The sequence below is a fragment of the Chlorocebus sabaeus genome, chromosome 1, assembly GCF_047675955.1.
Source record: "Chlorocebus sabaeus isolate Y175 chromosome 1, mChlSab1.0.hap1, whole genome shotgun sequence".
Lineage (NCBI taxonomy): Eukaryota > Metazoa > Chordata > Mammalia > Primates > Cercopithecidae > Chlorocebus > Chlorocebus sabaeus.
The window spans coordinates 52,070,580-52,093,747 of record NC_132904.1 but is presented as its reverse complement, the minus strand read 5'-3'; the positions used below and the strand labels follow the sequence as shown (position 1 = coordinate 52,093,747).

Here is a 23,168-nt window from a genome sequence, read left to right as displayed (position 1 = left end):
AATTGTGATTAAGAAATTGGATCAGCCAGCCAACTCTTCGTTGTTTACACTGTGCCTGGCTTAAAGTCTGTCTCCTTGTGTCCTCCTAATTTGGCGATTTCCTCTGGGTCTCTTACTACTCATTGGAACCTTGGCCAGAGTCAGGAATGTGAAAGTAGCTGAAACACTTCCTTTTCTTGTGGAAACTTTGGGTGATACACTCAGTCATGTTGTTATCAAAGAATATTTGTGTCGTCTGGTTGTTGCTTTGCCTTTTCTTTTCCTTTCTTTTTTCTTTTCTTTTCTTTTCTTTTCTTTTCTCTTTTCTTTTTTCTTTTCTTTTCTCTCCCTCTCCTTCTCCCTCTCCCTCTCCCTCTCCCTCTCCCTCTCCCTCTCCTCCCCTCTCCTCTTTTCTTTTTTTTTTTTTTTTTGATTCAGAGTCTTGCTCTGTCACTCAGGCTAGAGGGCAGTGGCCCGATCTCGGTTCACTGCTATCTCTGCCTCCCGAGTTCAAGCGAATCTCCTGCCTCAGCCTCCCAAGTAACTGGGATTACAGGCGCCTGCCACCATGCCTGACTAATTTTTGTATTTTTAGTAGAGACGGAGTTTCACTATGTTGGCCAGGCTGGTCTTGAACTCCTGACCTCAGGTGATCTGCCCACTTCGGCCTCCCAAAGTGCTAGGGATTACAGGTGTGAACTGCCGCGCCCGGAGGTCATTCTTTCTTTCATTGACTATTTATATGTCAGGTATGGTACTGGCGCTAGGGACACTGTAAATGTTATATAGTCTCGGCCCTCAGGGAGGGACACTGGGGTGCAAGTGGGAGGAGCAATGACAAACTGACTCACTAAGTTTTTTTTTTTTTTACTTTTTTTTTTGTGATGAAGTCTCGCTTTGTGCCCAGGCTGGAGTGCAGTGGCGCAATCTCAGCTCACTGCAAGCTCCACCTCCTGAGTTCACGCCATTCTCCTACCTCGGCCTCCCGAGTAGCTGGGACTACAAGCGCCTGCCACCGTGCCCGGCTAATTTTGTTTTTGTATTTTTAGTAGAGATGGGTTTCATCATGTTAGCCAGGATGGTCTTGATCTCCTAACCTTGTGATCTGCCCGCCTTGGCCTCCCAAAATGCTGGGATTATAGGCGTGAGCCACCGCACCCAGCTGTTTTTTTTTAATAGAGACAAGGTTTCACTATGTTGACCAGGCTGGTCTCAAACTCCTGACTCCACCCGCCTCAGCCTCCCAAAGTGCTGGGATTACAGGTCCCAACTTACCAAGTTCTGTTATAGGTAAAGTCTGTGGGATCACATGGTGATGAATGAATAAGTTGGTTTCCTCCAGGGTTAATGGTGGAAACTGAGGCATACTGGAGCTACAGGTGCTGTGTGGTCCTGGGTTACTCAGGGGGACAGAGCCCTAACTTCATCCCAGCTGTTTTCCTGTGGCCTCATAGAATATTGAGACACTGGCAAAAGCAAGCCATATAGATTTTTTTTTTTTGGTGATCCTTGTGTTCAGTGGCATTTCATTAATTATGAGGATTGGTTAAAATCAACCCTTTTACTTAAGAGCCTTTAAGTAATCTGAAGATGGGTGAGAAACTGACATTATGAGAGACCCACAGGAATTAAGATCAAGGGAGCAGCAAATTCCTGGGTCCTATCTCATCGCTTGTTTGGATAGAGTTGGTGTCAGAGCACCTGCATTGGACCGTCTTATCCTGGTCATCCCCCAGGCTTTTATAATAAAATGTGTATTGGTTGAATGCACATGTGGTATCTCCACTGTACTCATGTTACTCTTTTTGAAGCCTCAGTAGGTTATGATGAAGGGATTACCCATTTAGGGAATGTGGTTGTTGTGGCAGTTACCAGGATATTTGGATAGTAGTAAGAGTTTGTTTTTGGAGTTTATTAGAGTGCATTTGGGAAAAATTTAAGGAATAAAGGATCTTCAGAAAAGTGTTTATGATGGAAACTGAGGCACATGGGGGCTACATATTTTTAAAAGTATTTCCAGCTGGGCGCGGTGGCTCACGCCTGTAATCCCAGCACTTTGGGAGTCCGAGGCGGGCGGATCATGAGGTCGGGAGTTCGAGACCAGCCTGGCCAACATGGTGAAACCCTGTCTCTACTAAAAAAGACAAAAATTAGCTGAGCGCGGTGGTGCACACCTGTAATCCCAGCTACTTGGGAGGCTGAGGCAGGAGAAGTGCTTGAACGCAGGAGGAGGAGGTTGCAGTGAGCTGAGATTGTGCCACTGCACTCTAGCCTGGGCAATAGAGTGAGACTCCATCTCAAAAAAAAAAAAAAAAAAATTCCAACAAACAAGACTTTTCTCTTCTCTTTCCTTGAAGGCATTCTGTGGAAAGGGTTACTACCCTGAACCACACTGCCCGTAAGAATCTGAAAGCTGTTGAACCCGTGAATAAATTCAGATTTAGAAGAGTGTTAGAAATAAAGGTGTTGTTACCAATTTACATTTTCTATGCAGTCATTTGAAGACCTTGAAGAAGAGATCCTTTGTAAATCAATTTCCCAAAGTGAACCGTTAGAGGAAGCTCTCTCATTTCTTCACCATCCATCACAAGGTACACAACATTGTCTAGAGAGGATGGACTTGGACATAAGCGAATGTCTGTTCATGGTTTTATAGATGACAGAGCGCCTTCACTCATGATCTTACTATCTTTATGGCAACCCTGTGGAATAGAGTCCCTCCATCCCTTAATCATTTTTCTGTATTGGGATGGATTTTGTTATCTGTATTTAACAGATGAAAACCTGAGCTTCTGACAGTGTTATTAGGTTGGCACAACAGTAGTTGCGGTAGTTTAAGCTCCATGGCTTGAGGGCGAATAGGTTTGGAACCCAGATCTGTTGGAGTTTTCATAAACTCCCTTCCCTTCCTCTCCCACCTCTTGCCCCAATACTGTGTTCTTTATTTACTGAATTTAGTGAAAGCTGACTCCTTCACTTAAAGGATTTTTATGTATGGGGAGGTAAAGATATCAGCTCTGCAGGTACAGACATTGTGTGCATAATTCACTCGTTTAGATTTTAATGTTGATTATAATCAGTTGCTTGTTGCTATAGATTGAGAATCGTGGTAGATTGCATGGCAATTAGCCAATTCCACACATTTTTAGGGTTCTCCTAAAGTGTGGTTGATACTCTCAGAGTCTGTAGATACAAGGCCAGTTTCCAGGATAAGGTGGAGTTTGGACTGGACTGGAAGGAACCTGAGAGATGGAGTGCCAGGGTAGTTATTTTGGTATCCAGTATGGGGAGCTTTTCTCAGCCAGCCCCAGTGTTGTGATAGGAAATTCTCTGCCCATAAGTCAAGTCTTCATCTTACTATGGGGTTGTAAAACCAAAGACCTGTATAACTCTGTGGATTGTGTATCTGGTAGTTTCTGGGGCAGTGTCCTGGCCCATTGCTAGATTAGGTAATTCCATCCTGCTAAACTCTAGTTGACCAAAAATTGCAAGACCTGGACACAGAGGGTCTTTTCCTTTGCAGTAAATGAATAAAAATATGTGAGCATTTAAAACTGGCTGTACTTACTAAGTAGATAGATCAATTAATGCTAGTTAATACTGCATTCCCCCAAATAACCAGGAACTTGTGATTCATACCTACAGAAGTAATTAGAAGATGTTGTCTGCAAGACTCTGCTGCCTGTCAGCTAGAACAGCCTGCCCCTTGTGGAGCAGTTCAAGTAGCAGAAATTTTTTTCTTATGTTGAGTCAGAATGTTCTTTGGAACTTCCCCACAGTGGATCTACATCCTTCCCATGTGACAGACAGCTCTTCAGAGATTGTTTAGTGTCTTAGGACACTAAGTGTGCAGTTATGAATCAGAAGAATCTTCCCATCTTTGGGCTGTGGGCTGAGGCTAAAAATGATAGAATTTAATAGGAATAAATATAAACTCCTGCTTTTAGCTCTGACACCAGTTACACAAAAGACAGGATTCAGGGGCAACCTCTGAGGGGCATGAGCTTAGAAGTTTAATGGAAAGTAAGTCCACCTCTGAGTGCCATTTATTGGGGGCCATAAAATGCATTCATGTGGTGGGCAGAGGGATGATGGTTTCTAGTCTGGAAGACAATTAGGATCCTGGGGGCTGCTCCTGTCATACCTAAATGGGTGTCTTAGGAGAGATTTGCTCCCCTGAAGGATGGGGTATACTCTCAAGGAATGGATGTGTAGATGTTAACCAGGAGATAACTTTTCGCCTGATAAATGGAAGAATTTCAACTTGTCAGTATGAAGTGGGGTAGTACTGAGAAGGTAATGCGTTCCCTGCTGTTGGTGGTGTTCAAGGGTAGACTGTGACCAGCTGAGTAGATTTTGAGGGGACTTCAAGCACTGAATGGGTGTAGTTGGTATGTTTTGGTCTGGAGACTCTGGGGCTTACAGTTATATGAGAATGTTCTTTTTAGGCAATTGAAGGTCCCTCAGTCCCTTCACCTATCCCCTGGGTCCCATTCCCTGCCATCCTGACTGAGCACTGGGCATACCTATTATTTATCTTAAAGTGCGGCTCCTTGGAGTAAATTCATACTGTTGTGAACTGCCCAGAGCTCAAGGACTGGCCTGTGGTTTTGTACGTGTGTGTTGTTTTGGTCTGTTTTTGTCTTTTTGTTTGTTTGTTTTTTGGCGGGTAGGGTGGAGAGGAAGAAGGTGGGCTAGCTACTGCTCAAAGAATTCCTTCTTATTCTCATAATTTATTTAATAAACTACTTTGGAGCTAGAACAGACTCTAGAGTATAGTTCAGTTTGAATTTTATAAGACTCTTGGATCCTAACAAAAATGGTAATAGTTTGAATTCAAAAGGCCCACACTGCAGGCATCGTCAGGTTCATCCGGAGGTCAATCACAAAATGCTTTCTTGTGGCATAATTTATACCTTCACATTTGGCAATTTTGAAAGTCCTGTGTAAATGTACATATATTGGTAAGAGGTAGTAAATATTTTGCTGGCAAGTTCTTTGAATGATGGCTCAGTAGCAGCATTTAAAGGCAGACAACCAGAGGGTTTTGTGTGTGTGTGAGTGTGTGTGTGTGTGTGTGTGTGTGTGTGTGTTTAATCCAGGTGCTGCCAAGTCTACAAAGCTGTAAGGGAAGAAGCCAAAAGTGCCCACTAGTTATAGTTATACCATTAATTGTATAATATTCATGTGCCTCAGGGTTTCTGCACCTAGCATCTGTTGATATACACAGGTTGGGGAGGACAGGGGCACAGGATACAGTTGGGAGAGAGCGGGGAAGAAGACAGGTTGCTTGCTGTCAGGGAACGGCCCTGGAACAGGGAGCAGTCCCTGGTGCCAGGTGGGACCACCAGCACCTGCTTCCCTCCTGGGTGTCCGTATGCAGTACTGCCTGGACTTGATGGGGCGAGAAGGGGGGGAACTGTGGCCACATGAAGCCCTCCCTACTCAGGCCCTCGGCCTCCTCTTTTCGATCAAGCCTTTCTCCCCCAATTTTGGAAGGCCTTTCAATGAATGATCCTGTGCCTTTTCAACAAAGGAATATTGATATGTTAGTGTGCCAGACAGTAGGGAGTATTGGATTAGATCATTTTCACATTGGTGTTAGGCCAGTTTGACATTTGTTTGGAAAGCTTATCCCTTTATGACCATAGGTTATATGCATACTTTGAGGGGAATAGATCTTTGGGAGGTTTTCTTTTTGGTACTATAATCTTCAGTGCTACAGAAAAAGAAATGAAATACTCCCCCACAGTTTTCATGTGATCAGGAATTCAGCATAGGCTACGACAGGGAGTGCTCCACGTCAATAGAGAATATTTCCATAGATGTGCTAGGCACTTGTGATAGATGTTGCAGGGAAGTCAGGACTGGGGACAGCTTGGTCCCTGCTTCAAGGTTACAGTCTAGGAGCTGAGAGAGGCAAAGTGGCCTGATTCTACAAGGTAAAAGCCTCAGAGATAAATGACATAGGTCCAGATCAGTCGGCGTTGCTGTCTCGTCAGAATGAGTATGTGTGATACCAAAATAATCTTCCTCTTTCCCTCCTTGATCCTGCCACCATCTTGTATCTTGATGATCTCATATTGGGATAGTGAAACTAACAGTTTCCAAGTTATAATGCCAGTTGCCATGGTGAAGTGGACATTTTAAAAACTTTATTTTCTTATAAATAACTTGTTCTGCTTTGGAGATTTGATGATCATTTAGCATAGTGCCCCGGTAGATAGTGGGCACTCAGTAAATGGTTTTTGTATGAATCACTGCAAACTTGGAACTCCGAGTGAGTACTATTCTTCCATATAAATTTCCTCTTGTCTGTGAAGATTATCCAGCTTCTGCCCACTGTTGCATTTCCGTGTGGGTGCTTAACATGATACTTAGATAATAAAGCCACTTGGATCTCAAAATTCCGTATTCTTCACTAGGAGTTCTCCAAGCAAAGCTGGTGACTGAACCAAAATCTCAGAAATCACCACTAAAGAACTTAACCATGTAACACAAAACTACCTGTACCCCCAAAACGACTGAAATAATAAAATGAAATAAAAAAAGCTGGTGACTGAAGAACTTGCACTAGAGCTAGCAAGAGCATTATGTTTGTGGTTACCACATCCTTACACTGTTTTTTGTTTTCTCTTCTAGGTTTATTTTCTTGAAAAGGCTCCAGGCTTCGGCTTGGAAAATCCCACCGCCAAAATTGAGCCCAGCAGCTGGAGCGGCAGCGAGAGCCCTGCCGAAAACATGGAAAGGATGAGTGACTCTGCAGATAAGCCAATTGACAATGATGCAGAAGGGGTCTGGAGCCCTGACATTGAGCAAAGCTTTCAGGAGGCCCTGGCTATCTATCCGCCATGTGGGAGGAGAAAAATCATCTTATCAGACGAAGGCAAAATGTATGGTAAGTGGCCTGGAACACTCCTTTGAAATACTACAACCTGCTGTTGTGGTAGGGGTTAGATTGTAGCTGGTCTTCCAGCAAGAGCCATTCATTGTATGGGGTTGAATGATATTTGTAGAATTTTAGTGGGTCATCCAAAAGGACTAACCCTCAACGAAAAAGGAGAGTCAATAAAGGACCTTTGGGAAATCACCCCCTGGGCTTTTCTTCTTCTTCTACATGTGTAGCAGCATTACGTCAGAAGCTCTAGGGGTCCAGGCAGGAGCATAAATAGTTGCAGTGGCATGTACAGACACCAGATGGTGGGGGGGAGGTCTTTGGAACGCAGACCAGATCACAAGGAAGCACTGCCGCTTACCTCTAGATAACTGATGCGACTAGGAATGGGGGCCTGGTGCTGCCGAATCCTTTGATTGCCCCCCAACCTCCTTGAAGAAGAGCCAGCACTCTAGATGCTTATATGAAGTCTACTCTTTAAAAAGCCAGCATTTTTTTTAAAGCAACTCTGTACAGGCCAGAGAAAGCATGTGCATGGGCTTGATCAGCCTCTGAACCACCAATTTGCTGCTTTGCTGCCAGTTTACAGTTGAATGATCAGGCAAGGCATTAGCACCCCTGTCACTCTCACCATCTCCCCTGCTTTGGGGGTTGCCTTGAAGGGCATTCTGAAGGAAACACAAAGAGCGCTCAGGAGAGAGAGACCTGTTGACTAGTTGGCTCGGGATGCCAAGGGCAGCAGTAAGGATCCACCTGCCGGTCTGGGTCTTGCCTGCTGGGTTTGGGCACCCCCTAACTTCCTTCCATAAATGCTTCCAGCTGCAAACCTGTACTTTTTGGCTGCTTACCTTTTGGGAAGCAGATGGCAGGTGTGGCTGCTTGAACATTCTGATTGTCTAATTGAGCACGTTGAGTTGACAGAGTTCGCACTGTAGCTGAGTCTAAAAAGATGCAAACACAAATAACCTAAACTCAAAGAGAACTGGCTCAGTAGTCTACCTGAAGTTGTTAACTTATCATGGGAGTGATTATTTCTAAACAATTTGAAGTCTTTTTCATAATAGGATGTTGTACCTTTAATACTGCACTTCCTCTATCAGGAGCTGTAGGAGACTGTGGCTTCAACCAGCGCACACTGCTAAGGAGAAAGCAGATGGTGGTGCAGCTGCCACCAGCTGTGCCCCCGCCCTGCCCTCCTCCTCTCCAACTTGGATGATGTAATGGAAACAAGGAAAATTTTGCTTTCTGCAGCATTGGAGTCTCAGCCTGTCACACACAGGGGAGAAGGAGACCCAAGCCTTCAGCATTTGTTTTATGTTCCCATAATATCCTTTGTAGCCAGGGAAGCCTCTTCGTAGCTGGTGAAATGCTACTATGGGAAGAGAGTTTCAGGGCCCTAGATTTTCTGTATGTCTGGATCTTTCCTGGTCTCTTCTTCCTCAGCCTGGCTATTTGCTTTGTGGTCTTGTTTTCATACCTGAAAATGTAGCTCCTCCCTTTCTTAAAGGCAGAGAAAAGCATTTGAATCTTTGAAGCTTCTTTGAAGATGAATTATTATGGGTAGTAAAGGGTAACTTTGGGACCTTGTACAACTCTCATTTGCTTACCCAAAAATTGTTTCAATTTCAAACAAAGGCATAGTATTAGAAATCCCAGTTGGGCATAACTACTGTACTTCATTTCCCACAGGAAATACTGGGAAAGGTCCTGTCCTTTCAGGAATAAGGTTTTAGAGCTGAGAGCCCCATGTTAACTTTTGTCAACTCCAGTTTTGTTTTGTTCTCCATTGAGATTTTACTTTATAGACAACAGCCCTGGTGGATTTAACCAATTTGCCTATAATTCAATTATAAAAATATTTTTATGTGAAAATAATTGTATAAGAGCTCTTGTTGGTAATTGGGTCTCAGAGGCAGCAGGCTAGGAAGAACAAAGAGAAGCTTTGGATGTGAGTAGTTGTATCAACAGTGAACTTGAACATTTTACCCTTGGTCTTGGTCTCAGTTTTCTCCTGTGTAAAATAAGATGGTAAAGTAGTTGATGATGTCCGTGGGTCCTTTGGACTCTTGCATTTTGTGATGCCATGGTTTTGTTTCTTGTCACTGAGCAAGAGGGTCAGTTTTGACCCATATGGTGCTCCTTGGGAGCCTAGCCTGTCTTGAGTACCCAGCATAACTTAAATTCTGAGTGCTTCCTGAGTGTGCATGGTTTTGATGTATGGATTCTTTTCACCTTAACTCAGCAGCACATTTAGTGACTGTGTTGGTGGCTAACCTGATTTAAAATGGGACATTCCTTTTGAGCAAGCAGCATTAGGAATTTTAACTCATTTGGAAAGAACAGACTTACTGGTTGTGGATTTTTCAGCAAGTGGAGTATACAGCCTGGGGGAGTGTGTATCCTAATTGGGGCTCAGAAGATGCATTGGCTGCACTGTGCTGCAGCCACCCACACCTCCAGGCAGCTTCCTTGGGGAGGAAACATCCGCCCTGAACTCTGTGTGTCTGGTCAACATGAGGAGCTTTGCTTCTACTACTACCTTGGAAGGGAACCATGGTGGTTAATGGGGCTATTGGTGGTGGAGACTGAACCCCTTAAGAAGAACTGCTTGGGAGCTGCCTCTGACCTGCCTGTGAGTTGGAGGATGAGAGAAAGTTGACTTGGGAGCCTTCACGGTGAGGCCCCAGCCACTCGAGAATTGAATCATATGAGTAGTATGGGGCCAGAGTACTGTCCTGGACTTTTGGCCTATTCCCCATCTTACCATACATGAATTGGGACAAAAACCAGACCAGGAGTCAGGGTTTCTTAAGGCCTTAAAGATTTTTCTCTTAGGATTTTTTTTTTTTTTTTTTTTTTTTGAGACGGAGTCTCACTCTGTGCCCCAGGCTGGAGTGCAGTGGCGCGATCTCGGCTCACTGCAAGCTCCGCCTCCCGGGTTTACGCCATTCTCCTGCCTCAGCCTCCCGAGTAGCTGGGACTACAGGCGCCCGCCACCTCGCCCGGCTAGTTTTTCGTATTTTTTAGTAGAGACGGGGTTTCACCGTGTTAGCCAGGATGGTCTTGATCTCCTGACCTCGCGATCCGCCCATCTCGGCCTCCCAAAGTGCTGGGATTACAGGCTTGAGCCACCGCGCCCGGCTCTCTTAGGATTTTGAAAATGAAAGCATTTAAAGCATTTTTGATTTCCGTGCAGTAAAATAAAAATGATTTAGTCTTTTAGTGAAATACCAAGTGTTTTTTACTTGAAAGGGTTATTCCAATATTTCAGAGCATTTGTTGATTGTTTTGTGATGTCACTAATCCTGAGCCATTGGAGAAGCAAGGTCAAGTGATTTATTTTGGTAATGAAATTTCCTTCGTGGTTGGCAGTAGGGCAAATGCAGTCTTAGAAAGGAGATAAAAGGAAAACTCTCTTTATGGTGAGGTTTTGGCCACTGGAAGAGATGGCTTCATTCACTTTCTGCTAACTTAGTCTTTGGGGAGCTGAAACTTTATGTGTTTGGGCTCCATGTGGATAGGTGGCTTCTGCTGTGGGCACCCTTATGTGTAGGCAGTCGTTTTTATGGATTACTAGAAGGGGTATGAGACGTCCTTAGACCTGGTTCCTAAGGGTGTGTGTGCTCATTCTCTTGGGCTCTCTCTTTCTCTGTGCTTGTCTTTTTCATTTTTTGTTTTTACATAGCTGTGTGTGTCTCTTTTCCTGGTAGATCATGGGAGAGGAGATAGCAAGAGGACAAGATGAGAGAGAAGTTCTTTATCAACAAACTTATCCAAAATCGGATTTCAGAGGAGCAGGCCGTAGTTTAAAACAAAACAAAATAAATAGCAAACCACAGGAACACCTGAATATGTTTCCTTTGCACTGAGAACCCCAGTCAGATATACCCCATAATCAAATAGGGCAGGGACAGGAACTAACCTTCACTTGTTGCTTGCTGTAGAGGCAGAGAAGTATAGCACTTAACAGTCTGGAGTCTATAAATAATATGAATCCTGGCCCTGCACTTCTAGATATCAGGCTTTGATCGAGTTACCTTACTTCTCTGTCTCAATTTCCTCAACTGAAAAAGAGGATTACATAGATCTTACTGTGTAGGATTGTTAGAAGAATTAAATGAACTAATTGTTACCTGGAACACCACCACCCCCTGCAGTGTTTGAACTGTATCTAGCATATAGTGAGAGGTATGTAAGTGCTTGTGAACTGAAAACAAAGAAGTGCTGTCTCCCAAGCACTGTGCTAAAGGCTTCACATACAATTCTGTCTAATGCTCTTAACAATGCTTTGAAGCTGGTATTATCCTCACATAGACAGGAAGCTGAGTCTGAGAGGGGTAAAGTGGCTTGCACATGGCCGATGTAAATGGTGTAGCTAGCAGGTTTCAAATTCAGGGCTGTCTGACTCTACATCTTGGACTCTTTCTACTGAGCATTTGTTCCTTCCTTGGTAGAGACAGTTATACATAAATCCAGTCAATCAGTATTGAGCACCAGGGCAGATGTATTCCAGCCCTGTGCTAGGGGTTGTCAGTGATACTGTGGTGAACCAGACAGACATGGTTCCTTCCCTCATGGAGCTATCTCAAGTTCATTTGCAGGAAACTGACCTGAGGTCAGGACTGTGTGCCAAAACTTTCTGAGAAGTCTGAGAGCCCTTTGAAGATGGTCACCTTCCACTTAGCCTTTTGAAGCCTATTCTTGGCTACCAAGGTCCAGGGCACCTGGCCTGATGCTGGCAGGAAGAAATCATCTCAAATAACATAACGGAGAGGATCCCAGATCACAAGGCTGGCCTCGGTAGTGGCCAGGAGGATGTCTGGAAGGTTCTAGTGCCCTAGGATCCTACAAGCAGTCTGGGCAGAGCTGTTGCTTCCAGACATCTTCCCGGCCACTATTGACTTTCTCCTTTTGCAAGCAGATGTCTTCAGGATCCTTGCTTAGGTCAGCTTCAAGGAAGGACCCTTTCTTACTGGGATACCAGGACTACTGGTCAGCCCCAGAGACCTAAATTGTGAGGACCAGCGAAGATGAGGGGGAGGGTGTCTCTAGTCAGTCCTCCCCCGCTGCTGACCTGTGCCCTGCCCACCAGGATAGCATAGGACTTAGGATTTCTTCTTTCTTTACCTCATAGGAGCAGAAGTCAGAAGAGGAAAGGGGGCTTTTTAAATGAGTTAGTGGCAGAACTGACAAGGGGATGTCAGAATGAGAGTGCGTGCAAGCAAGTGAGAGTATGTCTTGATTAGTACAGCAAAGAGACTGAAATCTGTGGTCACTACACTCCTCTGGATGCAGAGGACTGGTCAAAAAATTGCAGAATGATCCTTTTACAAGATATTATGTTCTCACAACAGCTCTTTGAGGATCCGGGAGGTAGGCTTTGTCAGTGGAGACCCCAGAGCCCTGGTGTGGAAATGGCCAGACTCCCAGCTCTGGAGGGTCTCCAGGCCTTGGGAAAGTGTTCTTCTCGGTGATCCATCTGAATATCATGTGGCATCTTTGATTTCCTCTTTTGGACCTCTGATTCAGGGTGTTATTTCAAGTTAATTGGTTACAAGTATGAAACAAACAGCTATGTGGTAGAACAGGCTAGAAGCTCCCAAAGCCGGGACCCCACCGATCACAGGATGTATTTCAAGGCCTGGAATATAGAAGGTGTCAGTAATGTTTGCTGAATAAATACTTATGGGAGATGAATTTATGGCTCAAACAGAGAATGTAGGTGATTAAGCCTGTAAGCCCTGAGGGCCTCTCCTGTGGGAGGAACTGGCTAGAAAGAGAGAAAGAAGGAAAAAAAGAGGAAGATGTTTATTTAATGATCTTAGATTGAGAAAGAAGAACCCCTGTTTTTTGTGTGTTGGCAAATGTTAGTTGAAGAGATAGAAAGGATTTCTGCACAAAATATGGACAATAGCAGAGCAAGGGTTAATTCTGGAATACTCAGAACAGATAGAGTAGTAATGGGGAATTTTTGAAATAGTTTGGTTCCTTTGAGAATAGCAGGGCCAGCGTCATCAGCATTTTGATTGGGAAGCTTAATGTGTGGGGGGTATGTAAAGGTGTATGCACAAGGTGTGAGCTCTTGTGCAATCCGGGTACAAAATAGCTAATTAAAGATGGCTTAAGAATTGGTCATAAGGGAGGTAGAAAGAAAAGAATGTGAAAGTATTACCAAGTTATGCTTTCCAACAGCTTTGCTGTGACAGTGATGAGCCCTGGGATTCAGGAAGATGTGGATTTATAAATCATTTATTGAGGGCCAGCAGTGTACTTTGAGTGTGGTGGGGACAACAGACAGAAAATAACTTAAAAAGCTGACTTGTGTGAGCAGTTAACGTACCAGGCACTTTCCCATTGTTATAGGATGTGCTATCTTGATTATTCCTCAAAAACAACCCAATAATATAGGTACTGTAATTATGCCCATTTTGCTGCTGAGGAAAGTGAGGTCCAGCAAGCTCAAGTTATTTGCTTGAGGTCACATAGTAAATAAGCTGTGGAGCTGACGTTGACAACTAAGCCAGTCAATACAAATGACTCTAGTATTGATATGGAAGGAAGTATATTCTGTACTAGAGATATGCCCGCTGGAGCAGCACAAAGTGTGATTATTTATAATGGGGGAATGCACTTGCATATGTTTGAGAATGAAAGAAAGCATGAGACAGACTTAGCTAACTTTGAACTTTGGGAAAAAAATCACGAAGCGGTTTTTAAACTTATTTTGGATTATAGATCCCTTGGAGATTCTGTAGAAAGCTATGGATCCTTTCCCCAAGAAAAATCACGTATTTGTATGTAGTTTCAGGACTGTTGCATATAACTTCAGGCAAGTTCTGAAGACAGGTTCAGACTTGCCCTTGTTGGGAAAAGGAGATGGGAAGGGCATTCTGGCTGAAGGAACATGCGATAAAGGCATGGAGGCCTGGAAGGGCACAGCCCTGATGTGCTTAGAAATGAAAATATCTCCTGGGAGAGGAGTACAGGAGCCAGCGTTGTGTCGTTGTGGGTCCGAGTGCCACGCCAAGGTGCCTGGCACTCATCCTGGGGGCAGATGGAAGCCATTACATTTTTTTCAGGGGAGATGACGTGTCTCAGCCTGTGTTTGACAAAACGAGGTCTGAAGGCGTGAAGACAAGTTAGATGGCTATTACAGTAGTCTGATAGGAGAATATGAGGCCTGCACTAGAATGCAGGCAGTGCTGGTGGGAGGAAGGAGTTTCAGAGATAAAACCAACAGAACTGGCTGATGGGATGCGATTTGTGAAAAAGAAGGAGGAGTTTGTTTTCAGGTTCCACTTCTGGGTCATGGGGAGGATGGTGGTACTGTTAAGTGAGATGGGGAGTGGAGGCAGGAGAAGCAGGTTTGTAGAGAGGAGAGGAATGAGGAGTTAAGTTTTGTCATATGCTTGATGTACTGGGTGACCATTCAGATGGAGATGATCTGTAAGGAGTTGGAAATTCCTGCTTAGAGCTCAGTCAGATTGAAGTTGCAGGGTTAGTTTGGAGTCTCATCATCAGAGAAGTGATGTGATAATGGCCTGTGATGCCCAGGCTCACAATTTATCAAGGGCAAAACTGGCATGGATTTTAAATGGAATGTCTGTAGCACTGGGAGAGTAAAGTGATTGCCTTTTTCAGAAAAGAGAAGACAGATTAGTGGTTCCCAAGCCTCACTATCAACAGAAACACTCAAAGAGCTTAAAAGACAAAACAACTACTGACTAAGAATATCTGGGAGTATGGCCTGGGAAACTGTATTTCTAAATGCTCCCTGGGTCATTTGGGTGATCAGCCAGGTTTGAGAGCTGCTGGGCTAGCTGCAGTCTGGGTCCAAGAAGACAGGCCCACATTTTTAGAGTTGATAAAAGAAACAAGTGAGCAGAGAATGAGGCTAACATTTGAAGCAGTCCTTATGAGGTTTTGGTGCAGGAAATGAATGAGGCTAGTTTTGTTTTTCAGTTTATGTTACCTTTCTACAGAGAGGGAACATTACCATGACCCGGTCTTCAGAGAGTTTGACCATGCACGGAAGGAGACATGATATCCTGAAGGACAGAACAAATTAAGAGAAGACTTATTCTAGGACAGGGGAGACGCTTGGCCATTTGGTTAGTTGGGGAGAAGAATTTACGAGTTGAGGATGTTTTTGATAGAGCAAAACCCAGAAGGGACTTTAAAGGGAAAGGAGCCTCTTTTCCTCTGATGCAGAATGGAAAAGGATGGTGGGAGGGCCGAGAGGGGGCCTCATTGCTTTTCTCAGATGAAGGTTATTGTGGGCTTTTGAAAAGTAGAGCAAATGTAGTATAGATGTTATCATTGACAGACAGGGATGAGTAAAAGAACTACTCAGGAGTGAAAGGCCCAAGAGAAGTTGGAGAGTATTACTTTCTTTTTTTTATTTAAAATTTTTATTGAGATATTGTAGATTCACATGCAATTATGAGAAATAATACACAAAGGAATCCTTTATGCATGTTGCCCATTTCCCCTCAAGATGGTTACATTTTGCAAAACTGGAGTGTAATGTCACAACAAGTGGTATATTGGCATCGATACAACCCAGTGATATGACTCAGATTTTCCCAGTTTTACTTGAACTCGTTTGTATGTGTGTACTAAGTTGTATACACTACTTGTTGTGTGTTAGTCTTGTGCAGGTTCATGTCTCCATCACCACAATCAGAATACAGAACAGCTCCAACACCACAGGACCCAGGTTGCCCTTCTCCCTAACTGCTGGCAACCACTGATCTGTCCTGTTTCTAAAATTTTGTCATTTCAAGCATGTTATGTAAATGGAATTAGACTACATGAACCTCTTGGGATTGGCTTTTTTTCAACTCAGCTTAATTCCCTGGAGATTCATCCAGGTTGTGTGTATCAAGTTTGTTCCTTTTTATCATTGAGTAGTATTCTGTGATGTGTATGTACCACAGTTTATTTAACCATTCTGCTGTTCAAGGGCATCTGGGCTGATTCCAGTGTTTGGGTGTTTCAAATCCACTATGAACATACACGTATAGGTCTTTGTCTGAAACTAAGTTTTCACTTACATGGGATAAATGCCCACGAGTGTAATTTGCTGGCTCATATGGTATTTGTACATTTAGTATTTTTTTTTCTTTTAAACTACCCAAGTGTTTTCCAGAGTAGCTGTACCACTTTACATTCTCACCTGCAATCTAATTTCTCTGCATCCTCACCAGCATTTGGTGTCATCACCATTGTTTATTTTCATTGTGATAGGTGTGTATTGATACCTCCTGTGGTTTTAATTTGCCTTTTCTTAAAGACTAATGATGTTGAACATCTTTTCATGTGCTTATTTGCCATCCATATATCCTCTTCAGTGAGATGTCTGTTCATGTCTTTTGTTCATTTTCTAATTGGAGGGTTTATGTTTTTACTGTTGTGTTTTTGGAATTCTTTTTTCTAAATACAACTCCCTTTTTTGGATATGGGGTTTGCAAAGATTTTCTCCTTATCCTGTAGCGTATCTTTTCATCTTGTTCACATGGGCTAAGCAAAAGAACTTTTAGCAGAGCAAAACTTTTAACAGTGAAAGTTTTAATTTTGATGAGGTCTTATTTATTAGTTTTTCCTTTTGTGAGTCGTGCTTTTGGTGTTGAGTCTGAGAACTCATTGCCTAGCCCTAGGTCCTGAACATTTTCTCCTGTGTCTTGTTCTAGGAGTTTTATAGTTGTGTGTTTTAAATGTAGGTCTATGATGCATATTACTTGTGAGGGAACAATTGGCATGATTATGTAATTTTTTTCTTTACAAGATTATTGGGTTTATTCATATTTTGACAGTTGTTATGGCTTGGTCGTAGGAGTCTAAGTTGGGAAAGGGGCAAGGTGAAGCTGGAGGGGCTGGTCGGCCATGGGGCATGCTGTTCAGAGGCCCTGCTGCATGTAGGAGAGGAGGCAGCCTGACCAGAGGGTCATGCGTGGGAGAGGCAGCACTGAGATTAGAGATAGAGAGATTTCAGGGGATGAGTTTCAAGGTGTGGTCACAAATATGGTCAACTGATGTGAATGTGGGCGATGGGCATGTGAGATGAGGAAGCAAGGCACAGTGAGGCTCATCCACAGTGAGTTGATTAATCACTTAGATGCTGGACTTCACAGTGGTAAAGCGTGAATTTTTAAAGAAGGTACCAAAGTAAACCAGATGCTGAGGGATTTCTTTGAGGAGTACATGGCCCCGTGGATATGAATGGAAAGATGTTGATAGAGTATAAGTGGTATCTATCTAGTAAAAAGCAGAGAGCAGAATAGTGGGACAGGAAGAACATCAAGATCATAAGAAAATGTCAACATTTCTATCATCTTCCTCCCAAATTCTTTGGTTGGTCCAAAACTATACCTATTTGTGATGTATAGTTATAGTTATATGGGCCAGCCATATAAGCTCTTTGAGCCTTGTTGCCATTACCAATAGAATGGGGCCAGTAAGTCAGCATGTTTCTTTCTACCTCTCAACAGTGTTGAGAGAAAATGTAATTATGTATGAAGAAGTTCTTTGAATTCTTAAAATTAATGGTTTAATTAATTTAAACAGAAAACCAAATATTGCATGTTCTCACTTGTAAGAGGGAGCTAAATAAGGAGAATACATGAACACAGACACAGAGAGGAGAGCAGTAGACATGGGGCCTGATGGAGCGTGGGAGGAGGGAGAGGATTGGGAAAAATAATGAATGGGTACCAGGCTTAATACCTGGGCAACAAAATAATCTGTGCAACAAACTTCCATAACACGATTTTACCCATGTAACAAACCTGCACATGTACCCCAAACTTAAAAGTCAAAAAAAAAAAAGGAAGTTACATCATATTTTTAAAAAAATTAATGCTTTTAGAAGTTAAGCCTGTTCAGGACTTGTTGGAAAAGTAGGAAAGAACACATTGGAACCATCAAGGCAGAGTTAAGCATCTCTAGCTCAGTTAGAGGGCTGTTTAGTTGAGGGAGAAATTGAGCTGAGCCCTCCTTTCCTAGGGTTTCTGCCGAAGGACAGGGGGATGGGGGCGCTCCAGGGCAGACTTTCAGAGATCAGAGCCACAAATGATGGAAGGGACCAAAGAGAGCCTGTCGCTAGGCAGAGGTTCATCAGGCCTCCCTCATAGTGGCCCTCTGCAGCATCAGAGGAGAGTAGAGAGTGGGTGGACATTTGTGTTCTTAGCAGCACAGGCCTGGATTCAATGCTCTTTCCCTGTTCTCCTCCCCACCAGACCCCCATCTCTAGAGCTTCAGTTCCACACTCATCTGCTGCTGTGACCTTCCATTTTACGTGAAAATGTGTTTCTGATTTATTATTGTTGTTATCTATTTTATCCCATTCCAGCGATAGTATGTGTTTAAAGTGGTCTTTTTAAAATAAATGATCTTTATTGGTGGTGGTGTTCTGTTGGTCTCTCAGTAAAGGTGCTGTTTTAGAGACTGTTCAACATGATAAATTTAAATATAGAAGTGTGTTCTTGGGGAGGATCCTAGAAAAAAATCTGGAGGAATTTACAGTCTACTAATAGTGGTTGCCACAGGGAGATGGGATTATAGGAGACTCGGTTTCTATTATGTTTCTGTATTAATGGGATTTTTTCAATCACAAACATATGTTACTTTTGGAACCAGAAGAAAAAAGATAATTGTGTCAAGTTTATTTTTTCCTCTGGTTCTGAGTAAAGGATATTCATTAAAGAAAAATGTGGAAAATAGCAAGAGTTAGAAAGCAAACCATATTGCCTGGGTCCACTGTGGTGTGGTGTTTACTGGGGGTTCACTCAGGGGAGTCACGGTGGGGTCACCGTGGGCAGGGAGGAGTGCAGGGGTGTTTAGAGAGCATCTCTCCCTTCCACTTGTGGGTGACTGGGGTGTCGAGCTCAGGGGACAGGTGGTCAGAGACGGAGGAGGGGAACAGGACATTTTTACTATAGGTTTTAGGACGTTGGTCCAGGACTTCAACAGGTGCCCTGGCCACTTGGGTGTGTCAGTCAGCTGGCCCAGCTCAGAGACGCATAATTCCAACATTCATGTATTATGGTAAGATGGTGATGGGAGAGAGAGGGGAAAATGTCCACATCCATTCTTCGAATGTCTATAGGCTCACACCACAAATAGAATGAACAGGATCCACATCTCTGCTGAGTGTTTTTCATTCAGCTTGTACGTGAGAGTAGATGTGGTTTATTCCTAGAGGCTTGGGGGCTTCTCTCTGCCAGTAATGTTCTTGATGGCCATGTTATACTTTGTAATAGATTCGTGGCAAGTAATCTTGTATTTGTACTGCCATTGGACAGAGGTGGGTAGATTTTAGAGAACAAAAACGCTCTGGGTACTTTACAGTGTGCTACAGATTCTCATTTGATTATAATTGTTAATTATATTTCATCACGAATGTGTTTGATTGGCTTGATATTGACCTGCTATGCATACCCTGCAGATTATTCTGCCCACCTACCTTCCCTTTCCTCACGTTTCAGTTCCAGCTAAATAATAAAATCAAATTTGTTCTTCAAAGCCCATTTGGATATTATTATTATTATTATTATTTTTGAGATGGAGTTTTGCTCTTATTGCTCAGGCTGGAGTGCAATGGCACCATCTCACTGTAATCTCCGCCTCCCGGGTTCAAGTGATTCTTCTGCCTCAGCCTCCCCAGTAGCTGGGATTACAGGCATGCACCACCATGCTCAGCTAATTTTGTATTTTAGTAGAGATGGGGTTTCACCATGTTGGCCAGGCTGGTGTCGAACTCCCGACCTCAGGTGATCCTCCTGCCTTGGCAAAGTACTGGGATTACAGGCATGAACCACCACACCCAGCCTTATTTTTTTTTTTTTCCCCAAGTTTGTTATTGTATCAATATACTCTCCTCTCCCTTTTAGCCTTTTAGAACACAGTCTTAAAGGTGTGATAGTGAAACCTGCTGCCTAGGACATTTAATTTATTTAAAAAAATTTTTTTCTTTATTGCATTGTAGTCCCCACCCCCTGCTCCTCCCCGCCCCCCCCCCCCCCCCCCGCCCCCAGGCAGTGAAACTGGTAATTAACTGAAAATTTCCATAGGGCTTTGTTCGTTTTGCAAAAAGCCAGAGGAACTTTTAGGCTACCCAAAAGAGAATGCTTTGGGGGAAATATAATTTATCACCCCAAAGCTTTACAGCTTCTGGGGTAATATTTAGCATGTTAATAAGCTGAGTTTTTTCGGCTATTTACAAAGTTCCCAGTTGCTCACTCTATGCCTCCCCTCTTCCCTGGATCTGCCTCTGTGCTGTGTGACTTGCCTGATATTTTGTTGAGATGGGCTTTGGCAACTGTCTCTTAGATGAATGGTTCTATTACAAACACAGTAGCTTCCATGACAGCTTAGAAGAGATTGTTGTTTATGACTGCTTTTATTGAGAGAGATTTGGTGCACGTTAATGTCCTGATAAAGACATTTGTACCTATAAAGTAGCCACAGCCTTAAACATATTTGATTGTCAGTAAAATATTGGGGATGATGACATGCCAGATGTGAGGTATCGGATTGCATGTTTATTCAACTGTTATTGCAATCTCTGTACTAAGATGTGCCGTTGTATTTTCTGTCTCACAGCAACACAGAAAATGCAATGGTGATATGATCCTGATTATGAAAGATGCTATTTAGGTTACTTGGATGGTAAACCATGTGTATTAGGAAGCATTCTCTCAGTCCCTATATGTCCTTTGACAGCAACCACAAACAGTTGTTAGGTGAAGGGAATTGTCAAGTGGGTTGAACACATGCGTTGTGATAGGGACCTTTTGAAATGTATGAATCTTAGTAAGGCCTGGACTGACCAGAGCAGGTGATGTGACAGGGACTCAATAATAATAAATATTTATCCTTGCAATGAATTTTTGCGATAATGAATATTTAGGCTTGCAATGTGCTAGGTACTGTTCTGAACACTTAGCATTAACCCATTTAAACCTTCTAACAAGTCTTATGAATAGCTACTATTATTCTCACATTACAGATGAGGAAACCAAGGCCTAGAGAGGTTTAGTAAGTTGCCCAGGGTCAGATTCTCATTTGATTGTAATCGTTAATTATATTTAATCATGAAAGTAGTGGTTAAGAGCTCAGGCTCTAGGGTTCATATCCTGACTCCAGTCCTGGATGTTCTCCCTGCTGCCTAGCTAGGGTGGAAGAGAGTTTTGGTTCCAGGTAGACAGTAGAAAAGAAAAAATGGACTTTCCTAGTGTCTGGGATACCGTTCATCCTGTTTTTTGCTTGGTAAACTCCTACTGGTCGTTAAAAAAGCACTCCATCCTCTCTGAAGCCTTCCTTAATCTCCACAGACAGAACTGATTTTTCCCTCTCTTATGTTTCTGTAGCACATGACTTTTAACTGTCCGTTAAAGGCCTCATCAAACTCTTTTTTTAAAACTGTGGTAAGCACTGTCAGGGTCTCTTTCTGTGGGTCTGTACCCACTGAGCACTCTTCAAGAGCCAGTGCTGCTCAGCCTCCAGTATGGTCGCTGGCACACAGTAGGCCCTCAAAAAAATGTTTGAATTAGTGAAAGTTGTTGGTAATAAAATTCCATCTTGTGCCTCTCAAAAGTTTTCTTTCCTACATTCTTGGCATTTTTATGACATTTACAACATTCTAATGAAGCAACAAGGACAAGAATTTTGATTTCATAAATAAGAAACTGAAGCACAGAGACCAGGATGTTTTCTGTTAGATTGTTTTATCTTGAGAAACCACCTGGTGAAACAAAACTTAGGAGAATTAACTCATTTACAAGACCCCACTCCCCTATTTACACTTTTCCATTGTAACCATTTTGATCTTACACCTGAGATGCTGTGAACTAGAGTAATTTATTCACAGTAGTAAAGCATAATCCTAGAAAGTTAGTCCTTGACCATTTTTTTTTCCCTGGTATATACTGGACATAATATGTTTGTAAGCTTATTTGAGATGTTTCTAAGTGGTAGGAGGGTGTGTGTGTGTAAATGTTACTTTTTTCAGATTGACTGTGGGTTTAGTTTTAGTTGTCTGAAAATCACTTCCACCACTGATTATTCTAAGATGACATTGTTGATCTTGAATGATACAGTTACTGGGAGCAATGAACTAAGTAAGCTCTCACTGTAGAGTTCAGCAGGGTGTTGAGTTAGGGTGAGTTTCCAGGATACAAAATCTGGTTAGCTCATTGGCTGATTTATAAGGGGCTTATTAGCCTATGGGAGTAAGTTCTTCATTGGTGGTAAAGGGCCCGGGGTTGGGAGTAAGGGTTGTTGGGGTTTAAATCCTGACTTTGCCGTTTCACTGGCTGTGTAACCATGACTAATATTCCTAAACATCTATGTCCTCATCTGGTCAAGGGGACCAATATTGGCACTGTATCTCACAACTTCAGTGTGAAGATTAAATTAGGTAATACATTAAAATACTTAGAATACCCAGTTCATTCTTTGGGAACAGTGTTACCGTGACAGCAAAATCAGACAAAGATATCATGAGAAAATAACTAATATCTCTTATGAATATAGATGTAAAACTCCTCCACAAAATATGAACCCATTCAGCAACATATAAAAAGAGGTTAATAGTGACCAAGTGGGATTTATCCCAGGAATGCAAGGTCGGTTTGACATCCGAAAATCAATGTAATACACCATATCAATAGAATGAAGAAAAAAACCACATTTTTATCTCAACAGATACAGTAAAAAGATTTCACAAAATCCTTCATGATGTAAATAATAAGCAAACTAGGATTAGAAGAGGACCTCTCACCTGCTAAAGGGCATCTATGAAAAATAGAAGCAAATATATGTAATAATAAAAGACTGAATGCTTTCCTTCTAAGATCAGGAGCATGACAAGGATGTCTGCTTTTACTCCTTCCATTCAATATTATTCTGGAGTAAGAGCAATTGGACAAGGAAATGAAATAAAAATTACTCAGATTGTGAAGGGAGAAGTCAAACTATCTCTATTCAATCTTATATATACTTTAAAAAGTAAAACACAACACTATTAAAGTTCATAAACAATTGTAGTAAGGTTTCTGGATACAAGATAAATACATAAGAATATAAAACTCAATTGTAAATTATTTCTTTTTAAAAAATTTTTAAATTTTTTATTTTTTTTTGAGACGGAGTTTTGCTCTTGTCACCTAGGCTGGACTGCAGTGGTGCAATCTCGGCTCACTACAATCTCCGCCTCCCAGGTTCAAGCGATTCTTCTGGCTCAGCCTCTCGAGTAGCTGGGATTACAGGCACCTGCCACCATGCCTGGCTAATT

The 23,168-nt window shown here is 42.7% G+C and overlaps 1 protein-coding gene across 6 annotated transcripts in view; it reads left to right on the top strand.

Annotated features, from left to right (window-relative positions):
* TEAD1 (TEA domain transcription factor 1) overlaps positions 1-23,168 on the top strand; it is a 272,153-nt gene that overhangs the window by 84,131 nt on the left and 164,854 nt on the right. For all 6 annotated transcript variants that reach the window (XM_008006492.3, XM_073018192.1, XM_008006509.3 and 3 more), the window contains exon 2: positions 6,622-6,877. In XM_008006492.3, coding sequence (XP_008004683.1) covers positions 6,622-6,877 — 256 coding nt within the window. The remainder of the gene's footprint in view (positions 1-6,621; positions 6,878-23,168) is intronic.